Source organism: Sceloporus undulatus, chromosome 4, assembly GCF_019175285.1.
Source record: "Sceloporus undulatus isolate JIND9_A2432 ecotype Alabama chromosome 4, SceUnd_v1.1, whole genome shotgun sequence".
Taxonomy (NCBI): domain Eukaryota; kingdom Metazoa; phylum Chordata; class Lepidosauria; order Squamata; family Phrynosomatidae; genus Sceloporus; species Sceloporus undulatus.
The window spans coordinates 69,300,862-69,320,714 of NC_056525.1; the positions used below are offsets into that span (position 1 = coordinate 69,300,862).

A 19,853-nucleotide genomic window follows, 5' to 3' on the forward strand; every position below is an offset into this window, starting at 1 on the left:
GGGCATAGAGCCCTTTGTCAAATGCAAACAGATCTAGCATCCTAAAAGCATGCACAGTATTTTATGCCAGAGTATGCAGTTGGCCTAGTAATGTATTACAATACTTTGCTTTCTGGTCAGTTGGGTTGCCTCTGTGTTCTCTATAATGTTTTGTGGTTCCTTTTGCTTTTGCTGTTCAGTCTGCACAGACATAGGCACCCACAACTTACTGCCTCAAATATATTACAGTGTGGACACCTCTTTGGCTCAGTGGATGCCCCCAGTCTGATTATTGTGCATGCAGCTTCTGACACTAATGTCTGTTCAGAATTTCAGGGGTGCGCTTGAATGCATTCAAAGCAGCCCACCATCTGTTGTGCTATAACAGGAATTTAACACCCATTTCGATCTGAACTAACGGAGACACAAACACTTAGCTATGCATGAACAGTTTTGCAGCCTGTGCTAGGAGTTGGCTTAACTCTATCTGGAAAAGGGCAGTGTTGGGGATTATCTGTCCATCTTCCATCTTTTGCCATTTTCTGTTGGTGATGGCTTGCTGACTTTATGGTCACTCCAAGAGATTCATGCATAACCAAGCCAGATGGCAGGCTGAGGTTTGCACTGGCACATAATGGGGAGAATACTGTTGGGCTGTGCCCAGGGCTGCCCAACCATTAAGCAGAGTGAGGCAGTTGCCTCAGGAGACAGATGCTGTATGTTCTATTCATCTCTGTTGGGCCACAGAGCTGTATGTTCAAGCAGTCTGTGGCAAAAAGCTAATCTGTTATTCCTCAAGTGGCATGAAGACATACTATTCTCCCATCAGTGCCAGAATAAGATTCAACTGCCAGTCTAGTCAGATTCTATAGGTGGGATAGGCTGTCTTTGCTTCAGGCAGGAAAATGTTTTGGGCGAGCTCTGGGCACACTGTTTCAGTATGGTTCCTGTCTCCTCCCATTGATATCAAACTATATAAATCTAGACAAAATGAGAAATGTGGGGCTGTGATGCCTTGGCTGGCTGTTATCTGGCTTCCTTTTAAAAATGCTTTTGTAACATTTATACCCCTCACAGCCATCTCACTCCAATAGCTAGAAATGCTCTCTGAGTAAATTACATTTCAATGTTCTTCTTCTTCTTTTTAAATAGATCCTGCCATCAGGTTTAAATCCTAAAAAGACATAACAAAAAGAGAAAGTGGCTATAGAGAGAAAAGCAAAATCCCCCATTCTAATCTAGCAAATTAACAACTCTACATGTCTGCTGTGGTTCCTTTCTACAAAGAGTCTGTCTTCTTTTTTTTCAGTAAACATATTCATATGGTAGAACAGTGCTGCCTTTTGCCAGTGGAGGTCTCATGATCAGCTCTTAGCTGAGTTTCCAAGTCAAGCTATTTAGATCAAGTGGGATTTGAACTTCTTTGTAGTTAAAGTTGGAAAATCTCTGCCTAATGCTGTTCCGTTTCACAAACTCACCTTGTTTTTGTCAGTGTGTTGTTTTAAGTCAGCCAGAATTACTTCATTTCATTCCTTGGCCTTGGTTCCCTTCCTGGTCTGAGAATGAGGACTTTGACAGCAGGAGTGATAAAGCCCTCAGTTTCTAGTTTTATCAGCTTTGTAGCTGTTCATTCACAAGTCCATGCCAACTCATGGTCACATTAATGAGTGAAGGTGTGGTAGTTTGTTTTACGAACAAAAAAAATCTTCACAAAAATCAATATATAAATATGTGATCTTGAATATATTTTCTCATGCATTTTGTACGTTTACAAACATATTGTATATAATAGTTTGGAGCAGTGGTGTCACTAGGGAGTGTGGGGATGAGGATCATCTCAGAGAAGGGTAACACCTGGTGGAGCACTGTCCATACCAAGACACCTCCTCCAGCCACCCCAAATGTGCCCCACATATCTGTGATGCCATGCATAGGGAATTAGAGCTTGGGCAAGTTATCTTTTTTGGACACCAGTTTCCAGAATACCCTAGTCAGCATGGCTACTAGGAGCTTTAATCCAAAAATGGTAACATTTTCAAGGACTAGAAGGGATGCCATGCCATGGGATTTATCTACCATTGCACTTTGACTTTTTGCCCAATTCAGTAGGAATATCTCTCCCCCCTTTGGTGTCACTTGGACTCCTTTTCTTCGGAGGTCTTAAAACAGAGTGTGGCTGGCTATCTTTTGAGACTGCCTTACTTGTAATTCCTGCATGGTAGCAGGTTGAACTAGATGCCCCTTAAGTTATAATTCTATGACTTCTCACATAATTTCTTTTGGAACCAGTGTTCTTGTACATAATCCAGTTTCACATCAAAGTACTCCACCCCCACATTTGAGTTCTAAGGTATCCTTCTTCACTGCACACCTTCTTCAGTCAATCTATCTTTCAGTCTTCACCTTCAATCTTCCATACATGGTGATGGGAAATATATGGCTTGGATGATCCTAACTTTAGTGTTCATTTATATATCTTTGCACTTTAGAATCATAGAATTGTAGAGTTGGAAGAGAGCACAAGGGCCATCCAGTCCAACCCCCTGCCATGCAGGAAATCACAATCAAAGCATCCCCGACAGATGGCCATCCAGCCTCTGTTTGAAGACCTCTAAGGAAGGAGACTCCACTACACTTCGAGGGAGTTTGTTCCACTGTCGAACAGCCCTTACTCTCAGGAAGTTCCTCCTAATGTTGAGGTGGAATATCTTTTCCTGGAGCTTGCATCCATTGTTCTGTATTCTAGTCTCTGGAAATAATTCTTTATCTAATTTGTATAATCTAGGTAATCTGACAGATTAGTTACCTGTAAAGTATCTGTAAAGTCCTTTAAAGATCTCCCCTACTCTGCTGCCATCTTACCTGAATCAGTAATGTCATTGGGACATAATCAAATGTGAAAGAAGAGACATTTCTTTTATACTTGATATTCTGAACACTTTTATGTACTTCAGCATGCTTGAGATTTGAAACTACTGAGAATATTATTCTGCACCCTGCTGTATCACTTCAGTATTCATCCCCAGTGGATTTTCTTGTCCCTCTACCTGCTGTGCTGCTGCAGTCACTAAGGGGATATTGGTGCTACTGTGAAAACCAATTCTCTTGAAACTCCCTTTAGTAAGCATGAAAAAGGGGGAAAGGCAGACATTTCATGTTCAAAAGAATCAAGCTGTTTCTCTGCAACTGGATTATCGCTGCTATTAAGCTTTCAACCCTTATGCCTGATCTACATTTCTTAGGTACAGTTAGCTTTCTCTAACCTCACACTCTCTGGATTATTGGATTGCAATTATCCCCACCCAGCATGGTTACTGGTAGTTAGGGTGCAACACATCTGGAGGACACTGTCTCAGTAAAGGGTGCTGCAGTGCTTTTCAATGTAACTTCTCAAAAAGCTTTAAGACATTGTAATGGGTAGATAGCTACAAAACAAGAGGGGACCAGCCCAGAAGCCCCCTCCTCATGAGGGGAGAATAGAGTCTGGAATAGAGCTGGGCTACACTGATTTCTCTCAATATGCTTTCCTCTTGAAGCTGTACTCCATTTCACTCAGCTACTATGGCCAGAAAGATTAAATGCCAATTGTTCCTACCTTTTCCTACCAATGATGGATAAACTGATTACTGCCTGCATCAGCAGTAGCCAAGCCATTTTTCAGAAGAACTGAACTGAATTCACAAAGAAGAAGACCTGGAGAAAGTTACTTTGGGGAACTACAACTAGCAGACATCCCAAGCCGGCATAGGCACTGAGAGTTGTACGTAGTTCATCATTTCTGGAGGGTATCAAGTTGGGGATAGTGTGGTTGTGGGATTTTGGGAGTTGTAACCTTTGAAAAAGAGTTTTTTCTTCAAGCTCTAAAAACAGCATGTAAATTTACCCCATTCTTCCCTGTCTAGTACTGGAGAAAGTTTCTTGTCAAGTATCCCAGGATCTCAGTTGACCTTCCATCTTCTCATATGTTACACTTACTGGGCAATTCAAGTTTCCTAAGATTTCAGCCTTTGTTTAGGAAACAAAATATTTAAATATCAAAAATATCAAAGCAAACCTATTAAAGATTAACTTTCATTTGCAGAGTAGCAGGGGAAAAACCCAGTCTGATGCTGCTTCCTGAGAACTGAAATTGACTAAAAAACAAACAAGACAGGTAGCGTGTGATTAATGGAAGGTTTGCTAATGGCTTGAATTTACATATACATGGGGAGCCTACATCCTAACTAGCTAATGAATAGATCAGGAAAAGGAAGTATTCTTTAGTCTCACCATCTTTCTGAAAACGAGGTGTGGGAGTAAGAGATGGCAAGCGACAGGAAGAGAAGAATCTCTTTGTCTGTGTAACTTCTGAAAAGGAAGCAACCTAAAGTGCATGGTTTGTTTATTTGGTTACAAAAAGTATTTATGGCCATGTAATTCACTGCTAGCAGGGAGTAAATGGAAGGTTTTAAATGAAGAAAGAAAGCAGAGTTTGACATGCAGGAAATACTATGCTATCTAAAATCCCACTTGATCTAAATAGCAAAGAGGAAAGGAAGAGAGAATGCTGAAATTTTCCAACAACATTCAGATACTGACATCTTATTTGATAAGGCTGCTAGATTACATCTGAGATAAGGCTCCTGTAAAATCATAGAACTGGAAGAGACCACAAAGATCATATGCTGTAGCACTATGCCATGCAGGAATACACAATCAAAGCACTCCCAGCAAATGCCATCCAACCTCTGTTAGAAACCTCTGAGGCAGTGTATTCCAGGCAGAATATTAACTTCAGTCCTTAACAGCCCCCAACCCCCTGAACTTAAAAAAAATCAGCACAATTTTAGGAACATTTTTGCCCCCCAAACCATGCAGAAAGTTCCCCAAAAGCATGGAACTTGAAAAAATACCCCCTTCCCATCCCCACAGCCACCTCAGAACCCCATGCTACTACAAAATACTTATTTCCTCTCCAGTCCCTCTCAAAATGGTGTCAGGAAAGGACCCCTGTTGTTGCCCTACTGCCTATACAACTGCTACAACCTATACCACCATTCTACCGTCCATATGTTGCCGTGGTAGTTCAGCAACATTGTTTAAAACTATCTTTTCTGCTTCCATTTCCAAGGATGTGGCCACCATGCAATTCTGTGCCAACAAACTGGACAAGAAAGATTTCTTTGGAAAATCCGACCCCTTCATGGTGTTTTACAGAAGCAATGAGGATGGGACGTAAGTACCAGGGCTTTTAGTGTTCTAGCAGGAAGTTTTTTGAGATCATAACATGGTCGGATTCATTGACTTCTAGTAAAACTTTCTCTCAAGCAATTTTTATCAAGAAGCATGAAATATTTCCTTGATAAAAGTTTTCTGGTCAATGCAGTAGGAACCATAGTCATTATACAGTCAGTCCTCCATATTCATGGCCTTGTGACTCGTGGTTTCAATTATTCACAAGGTCAAGGCTGCTAATATGGGCATTCCTCCTCCCTTTCTCTGACAGATCTCTCCTTCGGCTGCTCAGGGAGAGATCAGGGAGGCAAAGGCAGGACCCTTCTCCTCCCCGATCCTCTCCTTGGGCTGCCCAGAGAAAGGATCGGGGAGGCAAAGGGTCTCGGAGGGGCCAAGGCACCTCTTGCCTTCTCCTCCTTGATCCTCTCCTTGGGCTGCCCAGGGAAAGGATCTGGGAGGAGAAAGGGCAGGGAGCCAATTAAAGGGACAGGAGGGTGGGGGGAAAGGAGCTTGCAGCACTGCTCCTCTTCCCCCGCTCACCCTTCCATTTAATTGGCTTCTAAGTGTGGGGTGGAATTATTTGCGATTTTTCCATATTCACGGAGGTCTCATTCCCCTAAACCCCACAAATATGGAGGGAGGACTGTACTGTTGTAGGGGTTTTGCTTATTTTTGTTTTCATTTCCAAGAATGAAGAATTTCACAAGGTCTTTCTCCCCTGCTGAGTGAGATCTCAAGAGGTTCTGCACATTTTTGATGACTTTTCACGTTTGCAATTGATCACTTTTTCCCAGTAGAGTTTCTTGATGTGTCAAGAAAAAAAATGCAATTATTTTTGTATTCCTCTTTGGGGCCCTCTATTATTTTAAATTATGTATGATCCTATCAAAGTATCAGCCCATCCTTTGGCTCAAAATACTTTGTACTACAACAGGAATAGCTCACATTGGCATAGCAACCCAATCCAACTACCATATCCACTACATAACTGGAAATATTGCTTCTTTCTTCCTCCATTAGTAAGTCTACTAAGAGGCTAATATCCTGGAATTTCATGTTGGCCAAGAGGAGAGACTTTCACCCCCATGATCAAATACTGCCTCTAGAATGTTAGTTTTAAAAAGGCTAATAACTTTTGAGTGGTTATTTACAAGGTTGTTGTATTAATACATCTTCTATTGTAAAGTCATGAAAAATCTAATGCATGATAACATGGTGTTGACACCTCCTCTTAAACATTCTGTACCTGCCAATCTAAAAATGTGTGTATTTTACATATTTATGGGGAAATAAACGCTCCTGGAGAATACTGTCCAAAAATAAAATGAGGTGGAAAAGAGGCAATATGAAGGGGAGAGTATTCATCTCAGTCAGGATGGGAAAGTACCTTTCAGCATTCTCATCCTTGTGATTGTTGTAGGCTGCTCTGGGAGAAATTAATTGCCAGATGTACTAAAAAAAATGATTGACAGTGGACTTCATGTGCCTTACTTACTTACTGTTACTCAGTCACTAAATACTGTCCTCTTAGAAGCATTTCTCATCTGCATTTCAAGTAACTAAATTAGATAAAGAGTAGACCGGAGCTTGGAAAAGTTCATTTGGGGACTACAGCTCCCAGAATCTATTAGCTAGCATGAGGATTCTGGGAACTCTAGTTCAAAAGTAATATTCTCAATCTCTTACCAGGATCCTAAAGTAGTGGTGCAGGAACTATGCTAATGAAAATACATGTCTAAGGGAAAAGAACAATATACTCAGTTCTAATCTTCTAAGAGATGTGATGGCTTAGTGCTTAAGATGCCAGTTTTGATGATCGGAAGATCGGAAGGTTGGTAGTTCGAGGCCCGAATGCTGCATGATGGAGTGAGCTCCCATCACTAGTCCCAGCTTCTGCCAGCCTAGCAATTCAAAAGCATGCAAATACAAGTAGGTAAATAGGTACCACTTAAGTGGGAAGGTAACAGTGTTCAGTGCAGTCATGCTGGCCACATGACCACCAGAGCAGTCCTTGGACAACAGTGGCTCTTCAGCTTAGAAACGGAGATGAGCACTGCTCCCTACAGTCAATTACGATTAGACATTCATGTCAAGGGACTACCTTTACCTTTAATCTTCTATGAAGAAGGATTGTTTGTGTTTGCTATTAATATATTTCCTGTATTGCTTCTGCACTCTTTTAAAGGCATGATAACTCATGGATCCCATGTCAAGTGGGGTGGTGAAGCAGCTCTAGGTTTTGAAAATGTGGGAAGGAGCTATCCAATGTGCTGAACATTACCTTTTCAATCTCAGGCCCGTAGCTAGGCTGAGACAACCGGGGCACCCCCGGGGCCCCCAGCCAAAGGGAGCCCCAAAGAGACGTGGCTCCTTTGTCCACCGCAACAGAGGCACCATAAGTGCCCTGGAGCAGTGCTGTGATGTCCCTCATGTGCTGTGCCATTTGGATGCGGTGCACGAACCACATCATCGATGCGCACCCCATGTAAATGGCGGTGTGTGAGGATGGTGCCCACAGCGCACGGTAGGACTCGGGAGCATGCAAACACTCCACCCTTCTGAGAATCTGCCCCAGGGCCCCTAAAGACCTAGCTACGAGCCTGTTCAATCTGTCAGCTAAAACCTAAGATTGATTCACTGTTCCACAAGCTAGCTTTTAAAAGTGATCCATTTTGGTGTTGATCCAATCATATACCGTTATGCCATACAACAACCTTACATCCATGATAGTTTGGAGAATAATGTTTAGGAGGCTATAATTTCTTTGTTTTTTGTTATCTAACCAGTGCAGTCTCAAGGTGGCAAATTTCTCATTAAACTGTTGGTTTTTAATCCTGCCAGATTTACCATCTGCCACAAAACAGAAGTGGTGAAGAACACTCTGAATCCTGTATGGCAGTCCTTTGCTATCCCCGTGCGAGCTCTGTGCAATGGAGACTATGACAGGTACAGACTCTTTTAATGTTAGACTCAGCTTAACAGCTGGGTTTGCATATCCATGGGGTGAGGGTGGGGAGATGTGAAGATGACAGAGATAATCAGTGTTGTGTGTGACTTGGATCCAAAAAAAGTCATATACAAAACATACAAAGAAACGTCTCTCCTTCGGAGCAAATTTGAATTGTGGAAGGTCCTCTCAAAATATAAGCCCATCCTTTGACCAGGATATTTTGCATTACAGGAATAGCTCACAATAACAGATCAATTCTGCTCAGTTGTGTCCAGCCACCTAAGACATGGTGGCTCAGTGGTTAAGACACTGATGATTGCAAAACCAGGGTGGGGGATTTGGGGGTATAGTCTTTAAAAAGGTTTTTCCCCAAGTACTGGTAATTGTTTTTCTGACTCCTTTCTTTGCCCTGTGAATATGGAATCCAACAAACATTGCTGACAAGGCCAGTTAAGTTGTTTCCTATCTAAATGTCTCATCTGTTGAGGAGGAAATTAATCAAGTTAACTGATTCAATAAGGTTGCCTCCAGACCATAATGTTGAAATAACTTGTTACAAATAATGAGTCAATTGTAATTTATCTCTTTTTCCATAACTAAGGTATAAGAGCATTACAATACAGTTGTAGCTTAATTTAACTTCACTTGGTTCAACTGCTGGCTCATATTTTGCCATGTGCTGCTACCTCTTGTTCTGTTGTGAACATGGAGGTGATGACAAGATGAATGGAAGAAAAGTATGCATTTACCACAGATCACCAATAAACACAGAATTTTCTTTTTTATATACCGTATGTAAATATAATTTTAATGAATTCTTCAGTAAATTACATAAAAGACAAAATGAAAAAGAAAAAAAAAGAAACACAGTAGAAATAACAATATCAAAATCAGACACTGTTAAATCATTCATTATACATATATTCAAAATACATCTTTTAACTCAAAAAGGATATTACCTTAGGATCTTCTTTCTTCTACTTTCTATGCTCTTACTGATGCCATTCACTTTACTTCAAAATAACCTGGCTATCCCACCCTGTTGTTCCTTTTCCTCTAACCTCTTCCCTTCTATTTTCCTTTCTCCATCTTATCCCTTCCCCCCTCCTTCTTATACCTACCCAAACCATTTGCTACCTGCTATAACCATTTTTATCTCTTCCTTGATACATAGGTGACTTTAGGTTCCTTTCACTCTAAACTTGAAGTTTCCCTTCCTACATACAGTACATACATACATTTAATTAAATTAAAAAGCACAGAATTTTCCATAGCCAATGAGATTTGTGCTCTGCCCTATACACTTTGTCATACTGAGAACAGTGACACAAACAATAACCTGACTGGGAATGTCAAAGCAAATCAGAAATGCTGGATCTCCAGCTTTTTCTAAATAAGATGGCTCTTGTTCTGTCAGCATTATTGAAGAGACAGAAGTGGAGGTGGTGAGTGGTGAGCAGACTCCCCTCAGGAAAGCAAGCTGCTTCCTCCTCACAGAACAGAAATGTACTTAAGGAGTGATTGATGGATGAAAATGAACTGAAAGGTCTGATTGGAGAAGCCCCCAGAGATGGATTATTTGTTATATTCACAAAAGTCGCTACCACTCCTCTGCCTAAATCTTCAGAAAAGGTCAGTCGTAATTCAAAAGAGATAGTTTTGCTGGTGTGGGATTGACAGTCATGTTAATCAAAGTAATAAGGGCACCTCAAACACAGGAATGCCAATTACAGGGGAAATGATTGAGCCCATTACCCTGTGCAATATATTCTTCCTTCAACTTGATGTCATCATGAAAAACACAATACAATCCAGTCTTTGCATTTATGTGAGCTTATACAGTTGCTCCTCCTAACTCGGGGATCATAGATCCACGCCATCAATTACCCGCAGAGGGGCGACCTCTGCTGTCTTCAAAGGTACGCGTACTCAGTGCGTGCACCCAGGGGAGTGCCCCATTCAAGCCTCCGTTTGTGTGTGTGTGTGGGGGGGGGGGGGTCCAGAATGGATTCCCCATGAAATCAGAGGGCCAACTGTACTTGCATCTGTGGGAGCTGTTCTTTACTTACATAGTGTTCACCCATGTGGATCCTACAATATCTACTGTTAAGAGCTCAGTTCCTATTATTACCTACCTATTATTACCAGTGGAAAAATTTTTTAAAATTGGAATAAGGATATTTCGGATTTCATTTGGAGAGGGAGAAAACCAAGAATTAAGATAAAGAATATACAAGACAAAAATGAAAGAGGAGGCCTGGGCTTACCCTCTCTGAAATTATATTATGATTCATGTGGTCTAGTTTGGATCAAAGAGTGGATAACCCTTGAAAATAGAGTACTACTAGATTTAGAAGGGGAGGACTTAAAGGCGGGATGGCATGCCTATATTGTATATAGTAATGACATGAGAAATAAAGCATTTGTAAACCATGCAATTAGAAGACCTCTCTTTGAGATTTGGACAAAATATAAGAGATATATCCTCTCAAAAATCTGTGGGTGGGTATCCCCACATGAAGCCATATGTAGGAAAGAGTCGAATGTGGGGACTAGATGGCTTAAGTACGACGATTTGTGGGATAAGAAAGATGGAAAAATAACTCTAAAAACAAGGGAGAATCTAAATAAAGAAGAAGATGATACAAACATTAACTGGTTTACATATAGACAAATTAGCGAAAGATTTCGGATGGACGTAAAAACATATGGATTTGAAACAGATATTAAGAATGTTGAATTGGGGAAAATTTTGTATTTGGAAAAAGATAAATTAATTAGGAAAATTTATGAACTCCTTCTATCCTTGGAAATGGAAGAAGAAACGGTAAAGGATTCGATGATTAAATGGGCTACTTGTATAGGGCATCCAATTATGTTAGAACAATGGACAAAGGTCTGGAAAGACGTAAAGAAACTAACTTTCTCCCAAAACATAAGGGAAAACTTTTATAAAATGATGTATTTCTGGTACCTTTCACCTTATAAACTAGCTACGATTTACAAAACAAAGAAAGAAAACTGTTGGAAATGTAAATTGAAAAAGGGGACATTCTTTCATTGTTGGTGGGAATGCAGCAATGCAAAACTGTTTTGGAAAATGATTAACAATTCAATTAATCATATACTAGGAACAAATCTAACTTTAAGACCCGAGTTGTACCTATTAGGGATGATGGATGATGAAGTTAAAAAGGAAGATGAAAAAGCGGTATTTTATATGGTCTCTTTAGCGAGAATTTGCTATGCTCAATTATGGAAGAGTGAGTTAACTCCTTCCTACGAAGAATGGTTATTAAAATTATATGAGGGCATAGGTATGGATATCTTGACCCAGTCAATGAGGAATGAATGTGGGGAGAGAACACTGGATAACTGGAAAAAGTTAATAATTTTCTTTGAAAAAAAATGGGGTAAAGAGGCGACTTTGAGTTTACATTAAAACTTATTATTTGTGTGTAACGGAAAACAGAGTATTCAGCCAATCTCTAATGTTAAGTGGCATGAAATCTTGTGAATATTAGTAATACAAGAAATATTTGAAGTAGAGAACTGTTAATGGATTGCCAAATACTAACACTTTAAATCACACTGGTAGGGAGGAAGTCATTTATGTGTTTATGTTTAGCGTTATGTTTGTCTAGAGCGGGGTGAAATAGTTTGTAAGGGGAAGTGATTGCTTTGGATGTAGATTGGATGTATGTACTTATGTATATCTGTGTCTTCGTATGTTTGTTTGTCTTTTTTAAACTAATAAAATTAAAAAAAAAAAAGAGCTCAGTTCATTGGCACATGTGCAAAACTGTCGTCCACATCACTTGTTCCAGACAATTAAATGCAAATAAACTTCAGTGTAAACGGGAGGAAAATGTAAGCATTCTTCCCCCTACCACCATTCAGGCTACTGGCAAGATAATGTTATTTCCTAGAACAGGATTGGGGAATTTATTACTGTTGTTGGACCATGTCTTCCATCAGGCTAGTGCTGATGGGAGTTGCAGTCCAGTCCTCCAAGTTAAGGAAGTAGAACACTGAATCCTAAGCCACTGCACTAGTGTTCAATGTTTCTTGTTACCCAAAAGGCTGGAGTCCCAGGAGGGCACCCACAAATTAATGTGTTTTAGGGGAATTTTATTAGCTCAAATTATGTTTTGGCCAGGGCAACGGATGGCCTTGGGATTGCAACCCTATGTATAATGGTTCCAAATCACACAGAACTCCAGAGGCCATTCCAAATGGGGGTTGTAGTTTTATTAAGGAAATAATCAACACGCACACAAGCACACACTCACACGCACATACAAGAACTAATGAAACAAAGATTGAAAAAGGTGAATAGTAGAGGCCTTGCTAACCATGTTACTGTACCGAGCTTAAAGAGTAGTTCAAATCGATGGGCATCCAGAACAGAGAGGACTCAACAGCCACTAAGACAAGTGGGATGGCTGACTTATTGAGGTGCCTAGTCAAACTGACAGAGTGTCTGCCTGCTTACGAACTAGACCAAATTGCTAATGCCCAGGAGGTGGCATATATACCCAAAATCATATTCTGGGGCAGTGTTCTTCAGAGTGAATGGATTGACTTTCTGCTAAATGGTTTTCCAGGAGGATAAGAATGGCTGGAAGCTGTAGTGAATGTTCAGATGACTGGTGGAATATTTCAGACAAAGAAAACACCTTACTGCCAGAGAAGGGTCCTTTGTCTGTGTATGCATAGGCGTCTCCTTCGGCTAAAGACCCATCATTGTACTCCATAGACAAAAGGGATTATTCTAATATCTTGGGTGATCTCATTGTAGTGGGTGTCTTCCTTCATTCCTTGCTGGAGCCAACTGGATTATGGCCAAATTTCTGCCTTGGGATTGTCTTTGCAGGTCACCCATTAGTCACTCCCTTACTGTTGTTTCTAATATTAGATTGATGTCAAATATGAGAGGGGTGAGAAAGAGATCTAGGAGTCTTAGTAGACCACAAGTTGAACATGAGTCACACTGTGATGTGCCAGCTAAAAAGGCCAATGCAATTCTAGGCTGCATCAATAGAAGTATAGCGTTTAGATCAAGGGAAGTAATAGTGCCACTCTATTCTGCCTTGGTCAGGCCTCACCTAGAATACTGTTTCCAGTTCTGGACACCACAGTTCAAAAAGGATGGTGAGAAACTGGAGCGTGTCCAAAGGAGGGCGACCAAAATGCTGAAGGGTCTAGAAACCATGCCTTATGAGGAGAGACTTAGGGAGCTGGGTATGTATAGCCTTGAGAAGAGACAGTTAAGAGGTGACATGATAGCCTTGTTTAAATATTGGAAAGGATTTCATATTGAGGATGGAGCAAGCTTGTTTTCTGCTGCTCCAGAGAATAGGACCCGGAACAATGGATGCAAGCTACAGGAAAAGAGATTCCAGCTCAACATTAGGAGGAACTTCCTGACAGTAACAGCTGTTAGACAGTGGAACACATTCCCCTGGAGTGTGGTGGAGTCTTCTTCCTTTGAGGTCTTTAAACAGAAGCTGGATGGCCATCTGTCAGTAAGGCTTTGATTGTGAGTTCCTGCATGGCAGGGAGTTGGACTGGATGGCTCTTGTGGCTCTTCAAACTCTGTGATTCTGTGATTCTAAAAGAGGGAGGCTTCCATGCACCCCAGAGAGTAAAGGGATTCCCTTTACCCTCTCGAGGCTGTTTGACAGCGAAGTTCCACCATGCGGCCTTGCCCCAGGCTCAAACTGCTAACATAATCACCACACAACAGAAGACCATTTCTGCTTGCCTCCTTTATTTTCCCACCTTCTTGTCCTGTCAGAGGAATGGGGAAGAGAATGGAAGAATAATGTGGCAGTGCTACCTCTGTGCAATAGCAACTGAGGCCTGCAAGGTAGGATGAGGTTCCAGCCAGTTTCAATCTTCTTGCACATCTTCCTGCTTCTTCACCACTGTCACACTTCACCCTACTCATTGGCCTGAGATGAAGTAGAAATCTGGGATTTACTGTTTCAACTGGCCCAGCCAGCTGGGACATTTTTTGTCCCTTCCATATGGGATTTTCCAGGTTTTCTGGGACAAATGGCAGTCCTAGAGACAGGTGCCTGGGCAACAACCTTTCTGTCCCCCTCCAGTTCCTGAGAGAGAATCAGAGGCACATCTATCCTTTGTTCAAATCCTTTTCTTTCATTAAGGATTGATTCTTGATTCACCAGGATGGCCTTCTAATTTTTTGTGGAGTTATTGGGAAAAGTAATTCTAGCCCTCGTGGGTCCATGGCTATTCCATGATTGCCTCTCCCATGGTTGCTCCAAGTTGAGTGGGAGCATTGCTGGTGCTGGACCATAGTTCAGTATTGGCAGAGCTCCTGATTAGCTCAGAGTAGGAGCTGGAGCCAGCGCAGTAGAAGCCAAAGTGAATCTGCTGCTCCCATAGTGGATCCACATGTAATAGGCACACCTACATAGAAAAAGGTGGCATACAAATGAAATTAATTAAATAAATAAATAAATATAAGGAATGTTTCCAGGCTCTGCCAAAAGAGGCTTCTCATTTCATCTCAAGCCTTCTATCAAAAGATATAGCTGAGAATTTTTCTCCAGTGACATCAATACCCTGCCAGTCCCAAGGCACTCTTACTACATAATTACATGACAGTATTACAACTGCTTTATTTACCATGATTATCTTCTTAATCCTCAAAACTGCCTCATGAACCAAGGAGCTTATCACACAAAACCATATATACCACAATCTCACTGTACTAGTCCTGTATTTCCCTGGAGCTTATTACACAATGTTAAGGCTCTCCCGGTGCTGTACCATGCTGTACTGCTGTTGGTTCATTTGTAAATTGATTATTCTTCTGTTTGAAAGCATCCATTTATGACCTCCTATTCCACTATGGTTTAGTAATCACTTTGGATATGACTCTCTCTGCTCCACTGCAATATTAGGAATATAGTATGAACAGTATAGGTGTGGTTTCATTGCTGTTCCCTTAGGCATTACCCAGGGATCTCCAGCAGGGAAACTCCAACTGCTTCTAAAGATTTTGCTGGGGGAATCCTAAGATTCCCTAGAGCTCTGAAGAGAACCACTGTACACTTGTTTGCCATTCTTTGGTGAAGGTTTTTTTTAAAAAAAAAACATTTAAAAAAAAAGAGGAGTAGCCCAATTTCAATATTCTGATGCAATCCTATTAAGGATTAATGCCGAGGGAAACCAAAGGGTTCAGAAGAAATTCAAAGAGTAGATATATACAAAGTTTAAAGAGTAATATGTAAAAAGCAAAACTGGGTACATGTTGATTAATTGGGAAAAGCATAGAAAAAAATGGTGGAAGTGGCATAGTATGTGTTCATCTTCCCAATCTGGGCAGGGAGTGGGGGTGGTCCATAATACAGTTGGTCTTCTGTATTCACAGATTCTGTGTCCATGGATTCCACCACCCATAGCTTGAAAATATATATATTTTAAAAGTCCATAAAGCAAATCTTTGATTTTGCCATTTTATAAAAGGGACACCATTTTACTACACCATTGTATATAATGGGACCTAGTGGTGTCACTGGGGTGCAGGAAGTGAGGACTGCACCAGGTGACACTCTAAGGGGGGGGGGGTGACACCACTGCTCCACAAACACCTGCATTTTGACAGAAATGGGCTGTGGCATTCATCTGCTTCCCTTTAAGATGCTTTAAGAGATGGTGGGAGTGGGGCGAAGCTCAGTGGAAGGAGGAAGGAGATAATTTTTTTAACATTAAAATTTCAAATTTCAAAATTGTAATTTTTAAAAAAATATACTTTTTTAATTTAAAAAAAATCTTCTTTTAAAATTGTCTTTAAAAATCCCACATTTTAACCAAATCTTCACTATGTATATGTAAATACATTTAGGTTCTGTGTGTGATATTGTAATTTGAAATAATAATTTTAATTTTACTAGTTGTTTATGTCACAACTATTTGCATCAAATTCAGTGGTATGTGGGAATTATGATTTACAAGTAACATTAGTGCAAAAAAGCATTACTAAGGATTCTGTACGGTGTGAAATGGGAGATCAATGAGGGGTGACACTGAGTTACCACACTGGGTGACACCAACACTAGTGACATCACTGCATCCACACATTTTGGTATCCATCAGAGGTCCTGGAACCAAACCCTAGGAGAATAACAAGGGCCCACTATTGCATCATTATGTAATTTCACAACTAAACTATTGGGTTCCCATTTTTACACACCAGTCTTGGAGCAGGAGGTGTAGCAAGCAGAGTGGTGTACATGATATTGATGTATTTTAAATGTGAGAAAGCAAACAGAGGAACTAACATCACTGAAGTGAAAATGTAGTAGTGGTACAAAAGAGTGCATTGCCGTTGCACTACCCTATTGAATGACGGAGAAGCAGTTTTCAAATGGAAACATCAAAGCAACTGAATAGTGTCATAATCTTCTAAGAAATTACAGCCCTATAACACAGAGGATGAAGATAATTCAGAAATCTGAGTACAGTTTCCAGACTAGAGAACCAAACACTTAGTGCATTTGAGAATAGAAATTAAGTCATATGTTTTTTAAAATGAAATTTCAGGCAGAGGGTGACTGTTGTGTGTGTAATTATATCTAGGAATATAGTTTACATAGAAGGGATGGGATGGGAACCTTTTCTTTCCACCTGTCATTTTGATGAAAATCTACCACTTTCATGTGATTAAATCAGGCAAAAAGTGCAGTTATTATCAACTACAATTTTGTAGCGAATACAACTCAGCCTTATTTTACTGAGTTCAATATGGACGTATATTTCTAAGAAGCATTATAATAGAGCTTATAACTCTAATTGAAGACTGTAAACCCACACATACTTACTTGGAAGTAAGCCCCATTGTAATCAATGGCTTTTTCTTCCAAGTCTGTGTGCTTTGGGTTGTAGCCTAAGTCAGAGATCATCTTTGATGCAAGTGGTATGTAAAGCTTTACCAGTGAACTTAAAAAAGAGGTCTGCCTGGGATGGCAGAGGTCTAATAACATGATTGCTGTTAGGAGGATGGTATGCATGATGCCTTCCATGGCCAACCAATAGCTATTTGGGCCATTTGGACCAGGGATAAGAAGGGTTCCCAGAAGTCATCCAGTGTATTGCTCAGCCAGGAAGAAACCATTGCACAAGCAGGTACTGGATATGCATTTCACAATGGTGTTGAAAGGCTTAGGTCATGTCCTGGAAAAGGAGGATGTCTGATCACCCTGAGTGAAGTTTAATTCGGAATAGATTATTAAAGGTACTTTATTTATTTTTTTGTTACATTGTACCTCTGTTTCTTAGCAATATTTAAAATATCCTTAACCTTACATTTATTTGAATAGCTGAAGGATTGGCCACATTGTTGGGAACTGGATGCCAATGCACACTTCTGAGTTCATTCAAAGGAGAATCCAGACAAAATGACTATCCTTGCAACACAGGGTGTAATTAGCTGTCTAAGAGTGAGAAGGAGGATGTTCTAGAATGGTTTACATACATACATACATACATCTTTATTGAATAAGTCTCCAGACCATTTCAAAGAATACAAGATAAAACAACATAGTTAAAACTTACATAAAAAGAAATCTCTATAAAATTTAAAATATATGGCTCTGGTTACACTGTTGTAATTTGCACAACAGTCTATCTGGGATCCTTTTCTTCTTCTTGCTTCTGTAGAATAGCAGCTTTCACTGCAAACAAGGCAACCCTAAGAGTAATAAAAGGCTCAACTCCTCGCAATAGCAGAGCCAGCTTGCTTTCTTTCATCATCCCTTTCCCTCAAATTTCTGAGGATGGGAGTTAGATATTGCTCTCTAATACAGTTATATAATTGACAATGCAGCAGGTACTGTGTAAGATCTTCAACTTTAGATGCCCCACATATACAGAATCTATCAAGAAAAGGGATATCCTGGTATCTTCCTTGAATCACCTTTGAGTCCATTTGCTCAAAGCGAAGTTTGGCAAAAGTCTTCCGATGTTCTCTTTTCATAAGGAAAAACAGATATTTTCTTCCTGAAGGTTTTACTGAGGCTAGTGCAGCCAGATCTAACTGAGCTCTAATGTCAAGCACTCTTTGTTTAAACATGCTGCCAGCATTTGTATTGGTCTTTCTAATAGCCATTATGCTGAAGCCCACACTGGAAAGCCTTTTTGAAAAGCTGATAAACCATGAGTTTGATGTAAGATTATTCTCCTGTTCAATTAAACATAACTTGGGTAGTCTGTCATCGCACATTTGTGTTAACTTGATCCAATAATTAAATATTCGAATTAAACACAGGTCAGAAATAGCCATACCAAATTCTGCTCTAATTGCTTATGCTGGAGTACTTCTTGCCACTCCCAATATCAGTCTTAAAAATTTATTCTGGGTTCTTCGATTTTCATATTTGTATTGATTCCCCAGATTTCTGAGCCATACATCAAGATTGGCAATACCATTGCCTTGTATACTTTTCAAACTGGATAAAATGAGCAGGGATAGTTAAAATTCAATAACCTGTTTAAAGTATGAATAGAGGTAGATGTTTTCAGTTCATTCTTCTTTATCTGTGGAGCCCAAGATCCACTAGATGCAAAAGTTATGCCCAGATAAATATACACTTCCACTTGCTCAACTTCTTTAGAATCTATATGCCATTTATGAATTTTCCTTTTTTTTTTTTTTACCAAAAATGAGAACTTTAGATTTGCTGTTGTTAATTACTAGATAATTTGGCAATAAGTGCTAAACTTTCTCAACAATCTACACAGGCCTATCACAGTATAGGAAAATAAAATCATATCATCTGTGTATAAAAGTACAGTAACAGCTCTATTCAAAACATTGGGCATATGAAAGTCCACACCATACAAATCTGAAACAATATCATTAATTTAAAAATTAAAAAGAAAAGGGGCCAAAATGCAGCCCTGCCGAACACCTTTAGAGGTAAGAATCTTATTGGTTAGAGCCAGATTTGCACCGGTTTTAACTTGTAGACTGGTATCTGTATAGAGCTCCTTTATTAGAGAAGTCTCCTGTCAATATTAGTTTTTGAAAAAAATTGCCACAGAAGATTCCTATTAATTGAATCAAAAGCCACTCTTAGATCTATGAAAGCTGTGTAAAGTCCTCCACCTGTTATTTCATTTATTGATTACAGAAAATAGAGAGTATGTGGGAGAAATCTAACTCTACTCAGGCTGAGATCTTTCATTATGTGATCAGGTGTTTGGATTGAAAGTCGATCCAAGAAATCAGAAAGAATGTGTATTTCATCTGCATTCACCTAGGAAACATAAAGGAGCAAAAGGGATTTTCCAAATGCTAGGTTTAGAAGAGTGCTAGAAATAATGAGGCTCTCCAGATGTTGGCCTGAAACTCCCAGCCTTCCTCACTATTGACTATGATGGGAGTTGCAGATCAACAACATCTGGAAAGCTGCATTATTTCCAGTTCTGGGCTAGAATATTGGTGCTACAAATTCTGCACACAATTTGTTAAGGCAGTCCTTGATGCAGCCTGATATCCCACTTAATTCTCCTTAGAGTGCCTTTTTCACTGGCACAAAGGCCTAATTTTTGTTACAGTCTCTTAATATAACCCCTTCTGGATCCCCAAGTTTAATTTTTCTGTAGCAGCTCAGAATCTGAATAACTTTCTAATTTAGGTCAGTGGCTGTGTTCATCGGGTTAGACTTTTGCTCTA

The 19,853-nt window shown here is 40.0% G+C and overlaps 1 protein-coding gene across 1 annotated transcript in view; it reads left to right on the plus strand.

Moving 5' to 3' along the window:
* Positions 1-19,853, plus strand: part of CPNE5 (copine 5) — a 199,411-nt gene that overhangs the window by 116,256 nt on the left and 63,302 nt on the right. Inside the window, exons 9-10 of the mRNA XM_042462760.1 lie at positions 5,090-5,193; positions 8,035-8,139. Coding sequence (XP_042318694.1) covers positions 5,090-5,193; positions 8,035-8,139 — 209 coding nt within the window. The remainder of the gene's footprint in view (positions 1-5,089; positions 5,194-8,034; positions 8,140-19,853) is intronic.